The sequence below is a fragment of the Cygnus atratus genome, chromosome 2, assembly GCF_013377495.2.
Source record: "Cygnus atratus isolate AKBS03 ecotype Queensland, Australia chromosome 2, CAtr_DNAZoo_HiC_assembly, whole genome shotgun sequence".
In the NCBI taxonomy this organism is placed as follows: Eukaryota; Metazoa; Chordata; class Aves; order Anseriformes; family Anatidae; genus Cygnus; species Cygnus atratus.
Genome location: NC_066363.1, coordinates 6,083,945 through 6,105,892, shown reverse-complemented (window position 1 = coordinate 6,105,892; position 21,948 = coordinate 6,083,945). Strand labels below are relative to the sequence as shown.

At 42.0% G+C, this 21,948-nt stretch overlaps 1 protein-coding gene across 17 annotated transcripts in view; it reads right to left on the bottom strand.

Moving 5' to 3' along the window:
• Nucleotides 1–21,948, bottom strand: part of LOC118251891 (sodium channel protein type 5 subunit alpha-like) — a 208,884-nt gene that overhangs the window by 88,832 nt on the left and 98,104 nt on the right. For 12 of the 17 annotated variants that reach the window (XM_050709327.1, XM_050709322.1, XM_050709330.1 and 9 more), the window contains 5 exons: nt 19,685–20,086; nt 11,660–11,792; nt 9,732–9,970; nt 4,739–4,912; nt 2,967–3,323 (listed from right to left, as the gene is read on the bottom strand). In XM_050709327.1, the coding sequence (XP_050565284.1) occupies nt 2,967–3,323; nt 4,739–4,912; nt 9,732–9,970; nt 11,660–11,792; nt 19,685–20,086 (1,305 nt within the window). The remainder of the gene's footprint in view (nt 1–2,966; nt 3,324–4,738; nt 4,913–9,731; nt 9,971–11,659; nt 11,793–19,684; nt 20,087–21,948) is intronic. The other 5 variants (XM_050709333.1, XM_050709335.1, XM_050709336.1 and 2 more) reach the window with 1 other exon arrangement.

The window sequence follows — 21,948 nt, the reverse complement described above, 5'->3', positions numbered from 1 at the left end:
TTGGCCATTGTACGTCAGGAGCACGCAGAGAGGTTGGAAGGTTGTTCTTTCTGTGATTGGAGTGTCAGTTTTATACACGCACATCATTAGTGCAGTAGTAGTCCCCAGCCATTGCATGCAGCTGTCCCCTGAGAAGTGGCTGGTGTCACATCGGCTGACCCCGCAGAGCAAGGGCAGCAAGGGCTGCCTCACTACCCAAACTCCCCTACGTCTTCTTAATAATTCTTGTCTCAGTTATTTTCCTTATTAACCTCAGTAACATAAACGTACACAGGAAATATGTTTAGTCTTTATAAAACTTAACAGTAAGCATAATTATTCAGTTAGCAATTTCAACAGCTCTTATACACGAGAGAGAGACTATTTTATCATTCCCCTGGTTTGGCTTTACCTTCCAAAGCCGCTTCAATGACTCTAAAAATGCCATCTGATGATAGCAGCAGTATTATTGTGCTAGCTAGTTATACAGCACGTAATTTTCCAACTATTCTATAAAGTTCAGTTCTTTGAGGATGATTCAAATATCAGCTGACCATCAGCATACGTTGTTGCATGTGGCACTGCCATGGTCCAAGAAATTTTTGGGATATATGAATTCCAACCGAAGACTTAAGACTTACTAGAATTCCTTTCAGCAGCTCGACTGCTCTATAACATGAAGTTGCCCAGAGCACTTACTAATTTTCCATGCTTTTCTTCCACCATTCCTTTGAATTTCTGTTAGTGAGGCTCGACAAGATCTGCAGACCAAATCACTGAGCTTATCACAGAATCACAATGCTTGTAACTCTTCCCATCCCAATTTTCAGGAAAAAAAAAAAAAAAAAAGAGCTTGAAAGAGCTTGGAGAAGTTAAAAAACAGGTCTGAAATGCATAGATTTGCATTGGACAAAGTATCCACAGATACTACCAGAAGTAGTAGTATATGTGACAGATAAATGTATTCAATTGATATGAACGTGCACATATGCTACACAGGGGAAAATGATGTAGGATTTCCTCCATGCCTGCAGAGACTAAGAAAGAGTTAGCGGTCCAAATGAGATACAACCTCAGGATAATAGTGTTCATCTCTGAACTGACTCTTCAAACTCAGAGGAGGAACAAAGAACTCAGCAGGTTAAAAGAGAAAGCCTGGCACAGAACACACCAGAGTTATATGTAAAAATTTAGATCTCAAGTCTTCTTATTTTAGAGAGCTAGTAGTGCTTTTTGGCTACTGAACTTTTGTCTGATGCTCTTCAGCAAACAAGTGAGTTTGTGAATTCAGTCCACTCTCACTGAAGAAACCAAGACTTGATGGCGTCAGGGGAGACCTTCTTTCTACCTGCTAATTAACATCATGAAATCTCCATGTAATGTGATTGGCACCCGATGAGTCTCCTGATTCAGAATCTGTTCTTTTCCTATTTGCCCAGTCCTATCAGACCTATGGATCTTTTTATTTTGTTTTGTTTTCCACCCTGGGAGCTTTACTCTTATTCCTATAATCACTCCTATTCACCAGCCTTTGCTGCATGCTTACAGACCTGCTGTCTGAAAAGTATAAAGCTAGCATTTTTGCTTTCAGCTGACCAGTAACTTCAGATTATCCATGCTGACAGAGTTTTTCAGTATCTGGTTTTACATCTGAGACTGTCTTTTTTGAGCATGGGAGTTTAAATATATGCAGATGTTAGTGCAATCTCCTCTGAATCAGATTTCATATTTAACAATCCCTATGCAATTGATGAATTTTAATATCTAAGGGAATCAGATGTTGCAAGTTCACTGAGTAATCCACTAATATTTCAAATGATAACATTTTCTCCAGAATTTCCCAGGAATTATTTTCAGGTTTCATTATCATATACAGAATCTATTGACTAATAGTAGGGGGAGATTAAATATCTGAATTTAGGCTAAATTCCACCAAAAGTGCAGAAAGTCATAATTGGCCCCAAATCTTCTAATTACACACGAAAAACACACAGAAAGATGAAGTTAGGGAAAAAAAAATTCTGCCACTTTCTGAGTAATCATAACCTAATCTTTTGACTTACATATATTAAAAAAAAACAACACTAGAAACTGTAGTTTCCCCTTGCAAATAGTATTTTCAGTGAAAATCTAATTGTTAAAATTTAATATAATCACAAAATTATGTTCTTTGTTTTTTAAATAAACCCCTTCAGGAACTTTTCTATCCCAGGAGCTGAGAACCAAAACACTGGGTACTTAAAAGCAAAATAACCACTAAAAGCAATCGGTAGCAAAACGCAACATTTTTATAGCTGCATCTACTATTAAACAACTCACTACATAAACAGTAAGCCCATTAGAGCCACAATGTCAAAGATGCTCTGTAAGCTGAACGGGCGAAACATTTCCACAATGACTGCAAGCCAGCGAAGCGCTCCATAAGATGTCAACAGGGAAATACAATTCAGCCTTAATAGGTCCAGAGCTTATGTAAGCCATGCTTATGGGATACTCTATTAAAAAAGCAAGTGAGCAAGTGACTTTACTGTAAACATAACCTGCAACTTCCTAGAACATGCAGGCTAAACACATTTGAAACTCCACTCAAAGACACAGTGCTAGCTGTTCTGGACCAAAAATGAATAGAAATAAAAATATCTTCTGATGTGGTGACAGTTAAGGTGATATTCACTCCTGAAAAGAGATCTGGAATCTCTTAAGTCCCATGAATGCCTTAAGGAATTAAATCATTATAACAAGCCTACGTGCCTTTTTTCTACTAACACATTACCTGTTCTTCTGCAACAACATAAGCCTCCATTCCTAATTAGCAATGCAATGCTACCAATTTTGTACTTGGGATGTAAACAGGTGTCTCTGGGTGAGACCTCGATTCAACAAATTAAAGCCTCAGAACAACATGAGCTTTGCAGTTTCTGGATAAAAAGGTGTCCATTTGCACACACCCAACAGGAAAGGGAGAAGAAACCATCTGGACAACTCACCACGAGGTTTCCTATCACCATGACTAACAAGAAGACGAGAAGGCACAAGGGCTGCCCAGCCACTTCCATGCAGTCCCACATGGTCTCGATCCACTCCCCGCACAGGATTCGGAAGATAATGAGGAACGAATGGAAGAAATCATTCATGTGCCACCGTGGCAAATTGCCGGTAGTGCTTATCTTCTTGACATTGTCCATGTAACTTTTCCCAAAAAGCTGCATTCCTACCACGGCAAAAATAAAGACGATGATTGCCAGCACGAGGGTGAGGTTCCCGAGGGCACCCACTGAATTCCCGATGATTTTAATGAGCGTATTTAAGGTCGGCCAGGACTTTGCCAATTTGAAGACTCGCAGCTGTGAACAAACCATAAACAACAGTGTCAGTTCACAGAAGCAACAGACACTTCAGCTGTTGAATTATTAAAGTGGTTAAAACACATGAAACACGTTAAATGCCACAGTACAAGGGGATTTTAGCCACACTTCCCGTTAGCCTCACTATGTCTATCAATAAAATATCAGTTGTGCTTCTTGAATGAGAATTAAGCATTCAGGGGCTGTGCTCTTGCCTTATTAGGCAGACGTGCTTTTAGAGGCTCGGCTCCCTGATATCATGGTGTGGAGGGGATGGAAGGAGGAAGTCTCAGGTATCAATATTTTGTTTTATGTTGCTTTTCCACCTCAAATTAAACAGCCTGACAGACTTCTGGGGGAAGGGGGCTAGGGTTTGATCCTGCAAAGGGAGAAGCAATTCCTCCGTGTTTCAGAGCAAGCCTCAGCCCAATGCTGTTAGCTCCCAGGGTGAAAATCACCTCTGTGCCGAGGATCCCGCAGTCTGGGCACAACCCACATCTCACTTAAGACCTATTTTAAGGATGTAAATGGTTCCTACTCCTTGTGCTGTGTTTTCAACTGAAGGTTTAATTTCAACACCATTGAAGAGGCATTGCTCATAAAATGACAGGAGACTCTCAGGACCCAGCAGCAGCAGCAAAAAATTTGCATTTTTGAGCAGCGCAGAGAATTTTGGAAAGGAAAAAGAAAAGTCTTCCGCTAAATGTAGCCATAAGGGCTTATTTTCCTGGTCTTTCAAGTTATGAAGCCATATCATGGCCAGAATGATTAGCATGGACATCCTGGTACATGAAGTGCAACACAAATGTCAGGCTGGCAAGGAAACTACTTTTCTGTTCCAATATGCCGACAGTCTCTCATTAATCGAATGCCACTATCCCCTGCATAACAAAGGAGCTGACAGCTAAGGAGTTCCGTGAAAGACAGATGCTGTGTTATGCTGATCAGTTCTAGAAAAAAAAATCACTCTGTGAATAATTCAAAGACATTTTCTTTTGACAACATTTAAAAGAATGGTGGCATGTTTATAATATAATTTTGGAATAACAACTTCCAAAACGACATGTTACTAGCTCTTGCATTTCGTGTGCTATCAATTATCTGCTGATTGTGCTAACAGGTGTGCAGGTATAAAATGGCAGATTTTTATTACAAATTGGATCTCAAACATTTTAAGTGTGCTACAAGTACCTGGCACAGCTAGAAGGAATCAAATTATGTTCTCATTTACCCTGATGTAAATCTGGAACAATTCCATTTATCCCGCAGTCTATAATTAGTGTCACGTACTGTTCACCGGTTTGCAGCAATTAAAGTCTTTATTGGTGGATGCATTTTTAAGAAAATATGTTGTGTTCATGTCAGAGTTTATACTTAATGCACGGAGAGGGGTAAAAGCAGAATAAGACCGTTACCAGTCGAAAGGAGCGTAAAACAGACAGGTTTCCCATGCTGGATAAACCCAGTTCCATCAGGCTCAGTATAACAATTATGCTGTCAAAGATGTTCCAGCCCTGCTGAAAATAGTAGTAGGGGTCAAGGGCAATTACTTTGAAGATCATTTCTGCTGTAAAAATCCCAGTGAAGACCTGCAGAAAGAAAATACGAAGTGAAAACAGCCTTCTAAGCATCCCTCCTTTCTTGCAGACTCTCCACAGATACAGGTGAACACAGCAGAAAGCCAAAAACATTTTACAAGCAAATACTTCATTTTTCACAGCTGATTTTTTATCACTGTTACAGCACTGGCTTTGTCTGGTCTTTTCACCACGATGCTTGATAGTGCTGTAAGCACACAGCGACATCTGGGTTCAAGCTCTTGACAGGGATGGACGTTTCCATCGCCTTCTGTCATCTGCAGAGTCTCAGTGGTAAAAAAGAAAGCGTAAAGGTGCCTTTTATAAAGGTTAAATCTATTTATTTCAGTGGAGAAACCTGAATGAATGGAGTGGGAGTGTTAAAGGGGTATTTGGGCTGCCATGTACTGGCTGTATTATCCCTTTTTATGTTGTTATTATTAATACCGGGACAGCAAGAGCATCCAGCCATTCTGAGGTTACTGCCGGCAGTGAAGGCGATTAGAAACCCTAATGTGAGCCCTAGTATTTTTTATTTATTTTTTTTACAAATAGTCACAGCAGTTTTCTTTTCACAGCATCTTGAGAACACATTGCTTATTTATGACCCAGTTCAAATGTCATATGGTAGAGCTTTTAATTGGAACATTTTTCTTCAAAACAACATATAAATATTACCTATGAGGCAAAGAGAGTGGAGAAGGGAAGGCTGCTGACAGTAAATTAAGTTTTAACAGATTTCTGCAAAGCATCCAAGAGAACCAAATCTTGTCCTCTCACATGCCCTCCTTAAGCACCCATTTAAACACCCGACAGTCAGCTTAAAATGAGAAAATGTGGGCATCAAGTTGTACACATACTGTTTTATTTCCATTCCCAGTCCCAGCACAAGGTACACAGATTTTTGTGTTCTGAAAAGTTCCACTTATATATCAAGGCACATGGTTTTCCATGAAACAGCCAATATCAATGCACTGGGTAGGTCAGAAAAAGGGGGGACCCCGGAGCTGACGTATCAGTAACCTACACTCAAGGAGAAATGTTTTCTACCCTATAAGCTGAGTGTCTGAAGAGCTGTCCCAACACAAGTGATCAGCTCTATGCAACAAGACTAAGAAACTCAACATGGTGTGGAAGGGAAAAGTTAAGGATATATAATTAAGGTATTAGGGAATAAAAATAAAGGATCATAGCCTGCATTCGAAGGTTTGACTTTTACTCTGCAATGCGTCAGGACTGAATAGATGAGTTCTTCCAAGCAGCTATTTCACACAACTCCTTAAGCAAAATGCCTTCTCCTTATCAGGAAAATAATACCTTGGACTGTCATCCTATCAATGCCTCATACCAAGAACCCAGCGAAACAGCCTCTCTCTGACTTGTAACTAACCAACAATTTCTGAGTCACAGTGGCTAGAGATACCAGAGATTCCCACCAGAACACCCCAGTTTCCCTAAGGACAGCGAACAAGCCCAAACTGGACAGCTATGAAATTGTATCCAGGGGACTGCCTCGAAACCCACGACACCATGCTGCCTACATTATGCAACCATCTTGCTGGGAAATGACTCAGGAGGATCACTTTCTTTGCCTGAATCATTTTAATCAATAGCCTTCTGAGCGGGAAATGTCACAGTAAGATAGGAAAATGTCTGAGCCTTCCTAAAGTAATCAGGAGTCGCGTACGTGCACCAGCGACAAATTTCAAATGGTGGTCATCAAATTGTCAGCACCTGGTAACCGGCTATTGTGCTCGTACGAGAGGCTGGATGCTGAGTGCGATAAAGGCTGGGAAGAAAAAGAGCAACTCAACGTCCCACTGGTTATGGTTATAAATATGCCACTGCCAATTTGGAGGATGTTGTCTTTAAGAAAACAACCTCTTTTAACTATCATTTCAGCCACTCGGGTTCTAATATTGGATAATAGCATCTCAGTTTCTAAAGGAAAACAAAAATTGGGAAAATCTCACTCCATCTCCCTCTTTCTTCAGCAGTGGCACTGCACAGGAAGCTGAAACGTGAAGACGTGCATGTGCTTTTGAGGCCTTGTGATGGGATTTTAAAATGTTGGTTCCTGTCAGGGATGAGCTAAAGGAGCTTGAAGGCAGCAGGTGCCACACAACCGCACGATGGAGATGGTGCCATCAAAGCAGGTCTCCAGCTCCTAGCAGCCAGACGAAGAATTACTCTCGGAGACAGCAAATTCCTATTCCACTCTCATTTCTTCTAGAAACACTTATTTTGAGGAAAAAATGCCAAAGATCTGCCCTTTTTAATATCTTCACCCACCTAATGCTCGTGTAATTGCTCAGCGAGGGGTGGATGGGATGGCAGGAGCGCAGCCGCTCGGCACTAGGGCAGGGGAAGCTCTGGCAGTCGGTAGCTTAGGGGAAGCAGGCACCTGGCAGCCTGCCCTGGAGCCAGGGCTGCCCTCCCTTTCATGGGGAATTGCAAAAAATTGCTCAATTCTCATTACAAATGACTTTGCGAAATCCTCCGCAAAATGGAATTACCTTCCTCTGACCTGCTCTACTCAAAATCATTCCTGTTATGCAGGGTTTTAGTAAAATCTGCTGGGGGGGGGAGCCTCCCACCAACACATCCTGGCATCTCAGGGGATGGGTAGCCTGGGGCCAACTGCCTACTATGAAAAAAAGTAGCAGGCTGTTTTGCTTATTTTACACATAAAAAAAATGTTGATTTGAGTTACCTTAACACAAATCAAAATTAGCTCTAAGTGGTGCTGAGAAACTCAGGGGGAGACGCATGTTTGGGGGGCAATACTTCACGAAATTTCCTTTGCAATTTTCCCCTGCCCTCTGCTCATCATCTCCATTTCCACCAGCCTTGCTGGCAGCTGGCGCAGCCCCACTCAGGTCTGCCGGAGCCATGTGGGCAGGAGGGATGCCAGGGGCTGGGGTTTCACTGCCTGTGGTCTGGCAAAGAGAGAAGCTGATCTGCCAAAAGCAGAGCAAGGAGCGTGCACATTGACAAGCCAGAGGGGGATACAGCAGCATTGCCACCTGCTCTGAGGGATGATGCTGGGTCCAAAGGTGCTTTTTTCGTCATCTGAAAAGGCCACAAATTGTTGAGCAACATCCCCACATAAGGGCTGGCTGCAAAGAGGAGCTGGGTGCAGTCCTGAGGGGTGATTTTCCAAGCTACCCTTACTTACGGCTTATCACCGAGGAAAAGAATGTGCGTTTGGAGCAAGGAAAGGAGATCCATGTTTTTGCCTAGCATAACAACAGAGGGAGATTTACCAGGACACAGCAGCTGAAAAACTAGTGACAGGTCCCACAGCCTAGGAGAACCTCTACTTGCTTGAGGAGGCCTAGAGCTAAGAATAATGACCAGTGAAAAAGAAAAAAACAACAACAACAACAACAAAAAAAACACAAAAGAAACCCACCACTAACGGGTGCTATACCACATATAGGTAGGGCTGATACAAAAAGTCTGATTATTGCTACCACCCACCTAAACCTGCCAGTATAGGATGCATCTCAATGCAGACATGACATCTGCAGTGTCTCTGCATACTCCCACTATAGTCGATGGCCACTGCAGTCGGTGGCCTCCAGGGCACAGTTCACCTTATCCGAAAGTAAATGTCTTAAAAACATCAGGTTAATTGTGCCTTAAAATTGTCCATTTCCCTCCATTGACTTTAAAGGCAACCAGCTCAGACAGACACTCCTACGCTCAAATATCCCAGGTTGGGCAAAGTGAATCCCACCTTGGGGGAACAAAGCTTTTTTTTGTTTGTTTGTTTTTTTAAAATAGAAATAAAGGGTTTTTCTCATCTCCACTGTGAGCTTCTTGAATTCAAATTTAGCAGGGTCCACCTTCCCAGGTACTCCAGACTTCCTTTTGGTCCTAGAGTAAATCTCAGCTTCTACCAGCAGACATTAGGGGCAGTTCAACCAAATCATAGCTAAATAGCCCATGCCTTTTCCAGTACTAATTCTTCTAAAATTAAAAGGATCTTTAAACACTAAGTTTTAAAGCAATAAAACACAGTACCTTTTAAACATAAACTCAGAGAAAGACAAAGAAAAAGCTTCGGTTTTGTAGCGATTGCAGGATTTCAGCGGCCCCCGTGGGTTAACAAATTGTACCGCATCGCCCCTGGAAAGGCCTTTCTGCTGTCCCTGCAGCTTGGCTGGGGATCTGTCACTCTGCTTTTCCTTGGAGAAGAGCAGTCTCTGCTTACCTTGCAGCTCTCCCCAGCTGCTCCAGCCTGCATGTTAGGAGCTTCCCCTTGGAGCACTGCTTAGAGAGCTTTGCTGTGTGTCCCCTCTGCCCTGGGCTCTGCACAGCTCCTATCGCACACAGCTGCACAAAGCAGGCGGATACAGCAGATATACCATAGGCACCTTCCTACATTGATATCTTCCCAAACTACTTTTCCTTCCATGATCTTGCCTTGTTTTTCTATAGCATTTTTAACTTAAAATTGACTATTAGACATCAAGAGCTGCTTCCCTAGCATTGCTTTTACAGAAATCACAAATAAACCTCATTAACCTTTCCCTCATCTCATATCCTTAAACTGATACAGACAAGAAACCTACTGGAAACAGCCCAGAAACATGGCTTTTGTGGTTACCAATAACATTACAATGTAGTAGTTTAATGAAAATAGGTTCTTGTCCTTCCTTTGATTCTCCTTACCCGAGAAGACATGACTGTGTGCCCTTGATATGACATAGGCAAAACGATGCTGACAGCATTTTAAAAGCAGGTCTTCCCAAGGCCTAAGCCAAAACTTTAAAAAGCAGCAAACACACTCCTCAGACAGTATTTCACCTTTGCATTCACTTACCAAATTGCCTATGTAAAGCATGTGGTCAAACTCCTTCGTCATCTTATAGTGCTCCAAGGCCATGAAGAGTGTGTTCAGCACAATGCAGAGGGTGATGGTGAGGTCGGTAAATGGGTCCATTACCACAAACTTGACAAATTTCTTGATTAAAAGCCAAAACGGGCAGCAATCCCAAATGAGAAATTTAACAGCAAAGTGGTTCCAGCATGGAGGACATTTCTGGTGTGATTCCTCAAGCTCTAAGTCACAAGCAGTAAAATAACAGTCAGTGCACGCTGAGTTATATGACAAGGGAACACTTAAAATGACTCACAACTTAGAGGAAGACCCTTGAATTACCCCAATTTTTTTTTCTTTTTTTTTTTTTCCCCCTTTTTAGGATAAAAATATTTATGTCCTAACAGGCTGGCAGATTACACACTTTGGTGTTGTTTTTTTTGCCAGTTGATAGCACTTAGCAGACAGTGGCCTATTCTGAAAGTAGAGACCTTTCAAAAGTGTCCCAAGAGAAAAGGAAGACTCACTCCAAACATGCAAAACTAAGTATTACACAAAGGCTCAGATTTGTACTCTGTGTTCCAGGTTGGCAAGTGCAAGTGGTTAAGAAGAATTCATTTCCAGTTCTCATTTTACAAGTATCTTAAGTAATACCTTTTAAAGAGTTTAAGAGATAAAAGAGTTTCAATCCGATATTTAGAGCTGATTTAAGGTCTTAAGAGCTGGTGTATCATTGGTTATCAATAGGATTTCTGTTCTTAGTGTCTAATCCAAAAAGGCATTAAGCATCTGATTTCTTCTAAAATCAGGGGAGTGCATAACTCAGTTTGAAAATGGTACTATAGCTCCAATGTGCTTTTTAAAGGTGCTGTTAAAGTATTAGTTAAAATAGAACATTTATGTGTTCATTTTATTTGAGCACAAAAGAAGAGAAATGGCTTTGTAAGTATAATTTGTGTTAAACGGTGAAAAAGAAAAGCCAAACAAGACAGTTAATGTCTGAATGATCATGATTAGTGGAATTGCCTAATGCATTCCTTTTCTGATTCCTTTATGGGCATGGAATGCTGTATGTTTTAGTCTATATAATTAGAACCTGAGCTAATAACAGGAAAACTTCAGCCAACCCTATTATTTCAATCAGTTTATAAGCAGCCTCCTCTCTTAAGCCAGAATGCATTCTCTGCATTTTCACTCATTGGACAGCAGAGCTGCAGCGTTAGGTGCCTTCTAGCAAACTTTCAAAATAATGGTTGATACCCTACATGCACACCTGCACTGCTGTGAGATCTCTGGGAGGCTGAATTGCTCCCAAGAGGTAGATCTCTCTTTCCAGCCTCCAAACACAGGGTATATTTAGATTAGACATTAGGAAGAAATTCTTCACTCAGAGGGAGCTGAGGCCCTGGCCCAGGCTGCCCAGAGGAGCTGTGGCTGCCCCATCCCTGGCAGTGCCCAAGGCCAGGCTGGATGGGGCTGGGGGCAGCCTGGGCTGGTGGGAGGGGTCCCTGCCCATGGCAGGGGGGTTAGAACTGTATGGGCTTTACGGTCCCACCCAACCCAATACTGTGATACCCATTCTGTGATAAACGTATGCACAGTCTGGTGCTCCACTACCCGTCAGCCCTCTGTACATCAAAGTCCATAGGGGCACAAAAAACTACCAGACCCAACTTTGATTGTACAGCCAGCGCTTTGTCAGGATTTTTACAAGTCTATGGGTAAGACAGTGCTTATGTTGCCTTCTGTAAAGGAATTGCCTGTATTATAAGGGTCATAATAACCCTGTAATACTGTCTTGCAAAACAAAAAGAGTGCAAAACAAAAAATACTGTCTTGCAAAACAAAAACATTAGGGTTTTTCATGCTACTTTCTTCCTGCCAATCAATGTTGTCTTGGCCTTCAGGCAGGAAACTAGAAGACGTCTTACCTTCCAGGGCACTAGTGATAATGCTGACAGCACTCACTGCCCTCTGCCTCTGAAAGGGTTCATCTGAGTGGTCCACCGATGGGCGGTGGGGCATTAAAAGCTGCTTCTTGCTCGCTTCGTCTGAGGGAGAGGTCTGTTGAAATGAACACATTGGGTCAGCTGAGTAAAAACAGGGGAAAAAATGCAAGGCGAATATGGGGTAGCATTTTTCAAAATTGTCTAATCATTATTTTTTTCCTAAGAAGTCTAAAGCTTACCAATTTCCCAATTAGACATGTGCTGCTGGGGTACTGCTTTTGAAAATGGTACGTAGAGCAATTTTAAAAACTTTGCCCTGCTCTTCACCTTTGTGTAAACAGGTGAAAGACGCAGGTGAAAATAAAGGGGCACTTCTGACATCAGAGAAACAGCAGTGCTGCGTTACCACACCCTTTGCTAATGAAAGAAGCCCTGCTTAATTACATTAATTATACCATTATTTCTGAAACGTGTTAACTGTTAAATTATACTGCTAGAAGAGGAAAAAGGAGCATTGGTAACAGCTCCATTACAGGCCCCTGATATCATACCAAGCCAAATTACTCCTCAACCCATGTTTTTTCTTGCTGTGAAACACTGCCAAATCTGAGGAACATATTGGCATTCTGGTGATCTTTGGTGTCATGGATTCTGAAGCTCCATAATTACAGGAGAATCTCAGTTTCCTTTTTCTTTTTTGGAGGGGAAACAGAAAAAAAAACACAAACAAGTAAACAAAAATAAACTCTCTTGGTCTCCTGTTTTCAAGGAAAAGCTAAGAACAATAAAGAACAACTCAAATACCAGAAGAGAAATAGAACTCCCTAGCTTTCTTTATTTAACATTTCATTTTACATTAGCTGTATGCTTTTTGAAGACTTGGGTTTCTGAAGTCAACCAGAAACACAGCGTAACTGCAGACACACTGTATTTAATACTTTATATCGTCAGCTCACAGCAGCAAGATGTTAAGACTTTTATTATTACGATCCCCCACATCATACAGAGACAAATCCTGCTTGCTTTACTCCTCCAGCTCTCCCAGAGGAAGAAGGAAAGATGGTGTTTGTACAGTAAGGATCTGGGAAAGCCATGTTCAACTCTGTTCTCCCCAACAGACCTCCCAGTAAGGATAGTTCCCAGAATAAATGTTTTAACAGCCTTGTCCTGCTCCTCTAAGGAGCTGTGAGACACTGTGTAGACACTGTGTAGGCAAAAGAGATGTGCTGTAGATAGAAAGGTCCCAATGGCTCCCAAAATATAGCTCAAGGAAATGTGAAAGGAGAAATCCCTAAGAGGATGAGAACCCCTGGTTAATAGAGATGTCGGAGGAACTGCCCGTAGCCAAATGAGCAACAGGAATCTGATTCAATCTTGTGGATCTTCTCAGATCCCTTGGATCGTAAATGGCCCCAACTGCCCCAGAGCAGTGCCCATGATGCCAACCGAGACAGCTCTGCTGCCTGTGGCTGGGACACACACCCAGAGGGTCTTGGGATCCATCCTCTGGGACACTCCTCTATCAAAACTGCTCTTCAAGATGGGCAATGTTGTGACAATGGGCATGAAGGAGCGCTGAAGCTCTATGAGCTGTCTTTCTGGAGCGTGACCTCTTCAGGGCAGGGGAGATCCCTTTGTCAGGTGGCTGCAAAGGACAAGGCTACTTGGCCACTGGTTGATGCTAAAAATAATCGTCGGGACACTGGTCCCAACTCACTTTGAAGTACTGCAGATAAAAATACCAATGACTGCAAGACCAGAGAAGAGTAGGGACTTAAAGCAATCACTTAAAACATTAGCTAAGTTAGAAAAGCACTAATGCTTCAAAACTGCTTTTTTTTTCCCCCTCTAAAACGTTCTCTTGTGTTGGATCATTGGATCATTGTCCATTGAATTACTGATGCAGTTGTATCAAAAGGAGATGGGTAATCAGAGCCTATTCAAAAAGACTTTCACTTGTGTGGTGCAGAACTAGAAATCACTCTATGCTTGGCTTAGGAGCTGGAGAAACCAGGAATGATGTTTCAGATGCATTAGTTCACTTGATTCCCTTCACCTCAAAAATGTCCAATAACAAACAAAGAAGTAACAAATGTTTTATTAATGAAGACAGCATTTACCAAATTGCATAATCTTTCACGCCCGCTTGGAGTACAGAGCAAATACATAGGAGTGAAATGAAATACCAAGAAAAGGAAAAAGAAAAGGCTTCAAGGGAAATGTATTTTCAAGTAGAGTAATAATAATAATAATAATAAGTCACAACTAAGAAAAGCAACAAAAAAAAGTCAAATGAAAAAGCAACTCTTCTGCCATTTCCCTCTGTCTGTAGAAGCAAGCATAAGAAATTCTCAAATTCCTCTGGATGATCTATTTTTTTAAACTGTATCATCCTTCCATCCCATCTGACCCAGAGCTTTGCACATATCAATAGAATTTCTTTATACAACCTCGTCCCCAGAAGTGCTGTTTTTCTGTCTGTCAAAAAAGATATTATATTCCTATTGATGCATGAAGAAGTGCTTTTGCAAAAGTTATGGGATGGTGGCCTTTACCTGAAAGCCACCTTTTATTCACAAATGCAAAGAGGATTCACTATGGAAGTAAAATGTTTAAGGGAAAGCATTCAAATTCCTTCTTCCTATTGCAGGATTCAGCTAAAACAGGTTAAGTGAAGAGCCTAGGTTGAACCTCACCCAGCTTCAGAGCCCGCTGCTCCCTGCCCGCAGGACGCAGTGCCTGGGCAGGCGATGCTGGGGTGCAGGAATGCTCCTGAGGTCTTCCAGAAAGATGTGGTCTCTTTCACAATATAGCTGTAAATCTATCATGTGGGTGGCTTGTGATTTAGCATAAAGTATTTTTTCCAGAGAAGAAAGATTCCAGATGAATTCCTTAAAATTACTGAAGTACCTTGGGGAAGTTTACGAGCTTGTGTTCTTTGTAATGAATAGATCCACGAGGTGCTTTTATTATTTATTTTAGAAGAGAGATAGATAATAGTCACACAAGGAACTGGCAGTTTTTGCAGTCTGAGATAGAAAGCAGTTCCTGGAACTGGACAAGCACTGCAGCATAAAAGCTATCATCATCACACAGAGACTATACTCAAGCACAATGGTTCATTGTACTTATATGTCTATAAAAATTAAGCAAAAATAACAACAGTCTCTAGAGTTATACAGGAAGCCTCCACGGCATCCAGATGAGAAACCACAATGGAGTTAAATACAGGCACCTCCAGCAAGATGAGATTATTTGTGTTGCTCCTTGATTGACTAGAAATGTTTCTCCGTTGGATTAGCTAAATGCTATAGGGACAAATATACTATTCAGTAATTTGCATGTAAATGAGGATGCATAACACTGCAGAAATATTTTATTCTGAGTGCCCACTGTACTGAGCTGTGTCAAAACTGCTATGCGAAGATGGGCTTATATGTGGCAGCATTTTAAAGACCACATTTGGGAACTGGGACAGCTTTAATTTTCCTTGTACAGTAAAAATCTTTTCAAGCATAAAAAGAGGTGGACAGGGCACACCATGAACAATGGACCCAGAAAGGCACTAGCAGAAATATTTAATGAGATTGAAGGTGACCATAATAGCGCACAGCCTTAAAAAGAAGGCATTTAATTTTGGGGATACTTGATTATTTAAAGAGATGCACTGTAAAATGGAGCAGCTTGCAGTATCTGTGTCAAATCTGAATGATTTACTGCAGGTATGGCCTGGTTTGGGATGTGATAAAGAAAAATTTGAAGTGAACAGAAACTTGAGCCACGATGACAGCTCTTTGTGCGGCCACAGCAGAGGGCTAGCTAGCTTTCGCCCATATGACTTCTTGGTGGCAATGTTTACATGACTTGTTATGTCGACCTTTCTCTGAACACAAAACTGCTAACACTTTGCCTTTTCACCAGTCCTGTGGCAAAGCAAAGAGAGGAAAAAAGAAATTTTACCTTGGGGCAGCTGTAAGGTCAAACAAAAAACCTTAAAATGATGTGGTCAGCAAACCAGTTTTCTGCTTAGAGAGAACAAAAAACAAGGTCTCTTCTTTTTGTATAAAAAAGACCAAAAATTCTGTTTAAAGATAAACTCCTAAACCCTTAGTTTGGCATCTCAATAAACAGCCTTGCCTTTCTAAGGGCTCACACCCCAGTAGTTTCTCCTGTCAAGCAAGAGATACCTGGTAATTCTATTTTCCCAAAGGAGAAGAAAAAGTGTGATTAAGCGGAAATTCAGGAAAGGCTGGGAGATCCCAGGTAGCCCCAACCTTCCCCTTGCTGCCCATTCCAGAGCCACATCACAGGCAGCCCTGCTCTGCTTCTGGACTGAGGGGTGAGGATGTGACCCAGAGGGAGAGAAGCACTGGGGACCACTGCTGACATCCAGCTGTCCTCTTCCAGCTGCTTCTTCTAGTCCTGTGTCCATTTCTCTGCCCCTTTGAATCTCCGAAAGAATTGGAAAGTCAGGCTAAATTAAAAGCCATGTGATTTCCCTGCAAAGCTATTAAAATGGCTCCACTCGGCTTTAGGAGGCAAGAGGGGATGGAGTCATGTGTATTTTTTAACCTTCAAAAAAACCTTCAGAACCACAGGTGCTTTACTCATTTTCATCAGATCCCATGGATAAACCGAGCTCTAGATGACAGCTCATTAACTTAATCCAATTCTGTTCAAAAGGATCAGTATCTTGTGAAGGGAGATGTTATTCTAATCTACTAAATAGCTGAGAAACACCAAGACACAACAGAGCAATACATAACTGCAAATAAATACTATATGGACACACGGAAACTTTAGCTTGCACCCTGAAGTTGGTTACATAATGGATGGATTTTGTCTAAGAATGAGGAAAGTCCAAACACCCAACCCAGCAACCATTACGAGTAGTAAAGAAGGAATCATTTCCAAACCTCTCAGTCTCAGAGCAAGCAAAAAAATTTTTAGGACTCTAAATGGAGTCACCAGGTCCAGCTTGCAGCCTATTTACACTGGGTTAAGTCTGCTGAAATCAACAGCTGCACTGTTTGAAGAAAGCTGGTGGGAAAACAGAAGCAGCCCTGACTCAGTCCTCTGAGGGACAGGGATGCATGGAGATCTCCAGGAGAGTGACTTGGACTTGGCGTGGGTTTCCTGGGACCCTGAACACCTCTGAATTGAGCACCTGTTCCTCTTCATAACCAGGCAAAGATTGCCTGGCCCAGAGCTCTTTGGAGGGTGTCTGCAGATCACACTTTGATATCACACTTCTTTTCTCTTCATATAACCTCAGCAGGCTTTCTAGCTTGAAAATTGCAGTGTAACTCTTGGTGCCAGCAAGAGACGCTCCCCAAAAACTCTGTTGCTCCTTCTTTAGCCTTGCAGGTGCTCTTATGTGTCATGGAAATATCACCAACTGCAGAGACAGTGTGCAGAGACACAAGGGTTCCCTGCAGGAAAAAAAACATTTGTCCCTCCTCTTGAGGGACACTTCTTGTGCATTGAAGTCCCTGGTGACTTGGTACAGCTTTGGTGCAGAAGGTGGCCTGGATGGATGCCATTCTGCACAGACCATGTCCAACACAAGCAGCAAATTGCTCACCACTCAGACTACCCCAGATAACATGAGTGATGTGCCTAAGCACCAAATGCTGAGATTATTTAAATTATCTTCTGTTTCACTAGCTGTATTTAGGGACTACAGGGAGGAGATGCTTTTTCAAGGAAAGGACTGGTTCTTCGTGTTTTGTTCAGGAAAGACAGAGCAGATACAGCACAGGTGAGTCCTTTTTCACCGTGGGCTTACACTTACATAAAACAAATAACAGAGGTTGATGGGGTTAATAAGGTAACTTCAACTTCACCCTGTAACATCTTTCTTCTGCCTCCACCAAGAGAATATAAAAAGAAGCCAAAACTGCTAAGAAAGAAAAAACTTAACTTCAAAACTTTAACAAAAAAACAGCAAAATAATCCAACACAGAGCCCCAGACGGTGTTCATTTATCTCTGAACACGCTGAGGGTTTGGATTTGCTCTTTCCTTCTGCCTGCGCCCCACAGACAGAGCTGCACGTTTGTGCGCAGCGCTTACGGCTCCTGTAGCAAATACATCTGTACAGCAATGGGCTTCTTGCCAATTAGCTTTTAAGTCCAGCTCACATTTTCTGGCTAGATTAGATACCAGACCTCTTTTGCAGGAGACACAACATCCTTCACATTGCATCACTGAGGGAGCATCTGTTACTATAGCGCCTGGGTGCTATTTCCTAGACGACCAGGGAACTGCCAAGTGAGCTCACCCACCCAGGCCGTTTCATTTTCAACATCCATTTTCAAAAGGCAGAAAACTGGCAAAGGAAAAGAAACGCCAGCAGAGCTCAAAGCCTCTCTGTCACCTCAGGGCCCGATCCTGTAAAATACCAATATTTGCCATAAAAGGTTGAGTCATGGTTTGTTAAGCTCTCTGACAGCCAGGAGAGCCTCAGCAGCCCACAGGGCGGCTTGCCTTACAGAGGGGAAACCCACTGCTCATCTACTGAAGCCTTTCTATTTTGGTTCATTTTTTATTTATTTTTTAAATAGATGCACAAACTCCTTCTTCCATGGTCTCTTTAACCTGCAGCTTATTATGCACCAAGCTGCGTTCAACCAAAGTCCAGCATCTGTTTCTGTTGCTCTGCAATCTAGAGACTGGCCTTCCTTGTCTGTGGAGAGTGCAAATGGGAATACCAAAGTCCTAAATGAGTCTAAGTGTGAACTTCTGAAAAAGCAGCAAGGGCCTCAAAATCATCAACAAAGCAGGTAATTCTCACCCCACCCAGCTTCCCATGCTGGCCTCTCCTCCCATTTGCAGTGTGAGAGCCTATTTGCAGGGCCACAGGGAGTGCCTGGATAGGTGAGGAAAAAAAAAAAAATCAGACCAGTGCTTGAAAGGGAAGAAGCTGCCTGGCTCTAGAGAAAAAAGCTACTTCTCAATTTACGGATAATCTGACATCACGGCTGGAGTCTGTCTCAATTGCCTTTCTTTTCAGGAAATACCTTGCCTAATACATGTTAAAATATCATCTGCTTTTCACCCTCTCAGTTTAACCCATTTTTGGCACGTGGTTACTCTGGGTGGATTTCACCTCACCTAACTTAAGACCTATGTGATATAGAGTTGTTTTTGCAGTCAAAAAAAAAAAAAAAGGTACTTTCAGGGACAAAGATTATTCTGACACATTTTAGATCTCTGAGATGAAATAAATCTTGTCTCCACTGATGGCAGTGACTAGACTTACATTGCTTTAAAAACTATTGAGAGTGATGAGCTCCAATGTAGATATCCACACCAAATGAGATAAATTCCCACCACATCAGTCATATTTCAACCTGTCCACTTTGACCTGCCTGTGAAGAAGCTATTTCCAAAATAGCATCCCATGTTTTTCCATGTGCTTAGGAATTTGTGCTTAGGTCTTAATGCTATCTGTATTAATAGTTTAATTCCAGCCTTATGAAGTATTTTGTAACAGTGGTTCTTCGCAACAAAGATCCTGGAAATCTGCAAAAGGCTTGAAGTCTGCTGATGATCTGCTTGTCTGTCCTCTGCATTACTGGAACTGAATGCTTAGTTAGCCCTTCTGGGAACTACCCCTGGACTGTACAAACAGCCCTCCACAAGCAACTATACAAAAGACCACAGGTTAGATGCAAATAGAAAGAAACCAGATATTCAATTGGCAAAAGGAACCAACTTAAAAAACGTCCCTACAAGAAAAGAAAATTCATATTAAACCCAAGATTTAGGTATTTGCCTCCAGCCAGTTCTGAAGAACAAGTCTCACCAGAAGCTGTGAACTTATGCTGCAGTGGACGCACGTCGGTATGGGAGCTAGCCCGTTGTCTTCCCACTCTGCCTAAGACAGTGGGTCTGGGTTACTCACTGCAGACTGCATACGGCGTAAATAAATTACAGCAAACTCCAACAACATTCAGAAGGAAACAAGAGTGTGAATCACATACAAAAGTTATAAAGTACTCACCAGATCGCCTGTCCCAGGTTTTTCCATAATAACTGGGGGAAGCAGTAACCCTGCAGGAGAAGTAGGGTCTGGGTTGAGTGCCCCGGTGCCTCCTCCTATCAGGGAAACCACACCATTGCAATCCACTGAGCTGTTCCTTTTGCCCGTCTGGGTGTAGTTGGGAGTAGTAGGGTGAGAACTATGGCTCACTTGACTTTGCACGCTCAGACGCCTCCCAGATCTTGGAATTAAGAGAGAGCCCCGGTGGCTTTCATTTTCCCCAGCAGTGCTGATCTCATCATCGGCAAAATCTGTTTCGGAGCCAGTGTCTCTGCCACGGAGTCGGAAACTGAATATGCTTCCGTGGCTGGTTCTGCGCTTCACCAAGTTTGCACTGGGACCATAACTAATGCCAAGGAGAGTCTAGAAACCCCCGGAAAGGAAAAAGGGGAAAGAGAAATAACATTTTGCAACATGTTTTCAGGAGCGAGGAAGGTCTGGGAAGAGCACTAAGTTCCATTTAAAATCAAGTCCTTCAGAGAAAGATTTAATTACATGTATTCAACCTTAGCAAAGTTAAGAGGCTGAATAATCATTCCTAGCCTTTAGGTATTTGTCTAATACTCGACAGTTAAAGATGTACTGAAATAGGAAGGGTCAAGGTGGCATTCGCCCGGTAGCGTGATACTTCCTTTGCTTCTACTCCCTCCCCATCTGATAAGCACCAAAGGACCTGGGAAGGCAGCACAAGGAGTGGAAGACAGGAGCAGGGAAGGGGATCCAGCTCCAGTTTACTGCATTATCACACATCTTCGTAACAGCTGGGGAAGGAACGTTGCGGTGGGAGAACAAGAGATAAAGAAACAGGGCAGGAAATGAACTGCGGGGAAAAATGAGAAGAAGAGGGAAGAAGAAGCAGAATACGACGGAAGAAGGTGATAAAGGAAAAATAAAAATAAAAAAAAAAAGAGCAAGAAGAGGGATATGGTTTATTAGTTTGTAGAATGATTATTCCAATGCACATAACTGCTTTGAGGGGTAGGTAACCTAGAGTACAGAAGTTTCCTTAACACCTAAATATCACCCTTGATGATCCACTTTGACGTCTACTAGTGAGAATGCAACTCCAGCAGAGCATCAGCAAGATGTAGCCAAGCACTAAACACACTTAAACCCTCACAGAGTGAAAAGGATGTTCAGAAAATGCATAAGGAATTCAAGTCTATCCCCTTCCCTCGTATCTGTGAAGAGGAAATTAATGGAGTAAGAGCATTTAGGCAGAACATACTTTTGATTTTATGACCTGCACAGAATTTTCAGCTTCTTCAGAACTTTTTCATGAACCAAGTATGTATGAAGAGAGGTCAGGTTTCCACGCTACCCACTAACCAGCCAACCCAAATGAGCCTGATTTCATTTTGCACTGTAGCTCACATCACTGAATTATGTAACGATGCTATTTTCTGACATTGGTACAAGTAAGCATACACAAACCAGGCCCCTTCTAACTAAAAACAACCCATTTGGATTGCTACCAAACTTTAACTGGTAAAAAAAAAAAAAAAATCCATGCCTGGGTTTCCATGACACAGTCATTGAGACTGATTTCTGATGGCAACACACTTCCAGCTGCTCAGATTGCATCTGAATGATGACTCAGCCGTACTCCCTCTAACCATGCCAGACACTGCCTTGCAGAGAAGATTTACTATAAGCTTTGAAATGTGTCTCCCATGTTTCTCATGCATATGACATCCAGGGGCGAAAAGTGAAAACAAGAAATATTAATTTAAGGAACACACTGGTAATACACAGCTCCAGACCATGATCATTTTAGAATGTGGTGTCTTGAAACCCATCCAGAATGAAGCTAGAGAGCAATTCTAGCTTTAACAAAGGTATAATTTCTGACACGACCCACTCAACCAATGAGATGAAAACAAAAACTATAAGATAAAAAAGAGGCATGTCATTTACAGAAATCCAGCTCTGTGTAAATTTTGTGAGCTAGGGAGTCATTAATTGGTCACATTTACTTAAATCACTTACATGTTTTCTATCAGCATTTTATGGTTGCCAAGTATGCCTAAATTCACTGACACCAAAATATAAAAAGACTCAGCCCATTACATGGCTATTAAAAAACAACAACAAAACTGATTTTAACTGTGCCCGTAGTTAAGCACAGACAAATTATCTGAAGCTATTTACCATCATTTGATACATAGAGCATGTGCAGATTCATATTCATGCATGTCAGTAACATTTATATGAAAAACCCTATT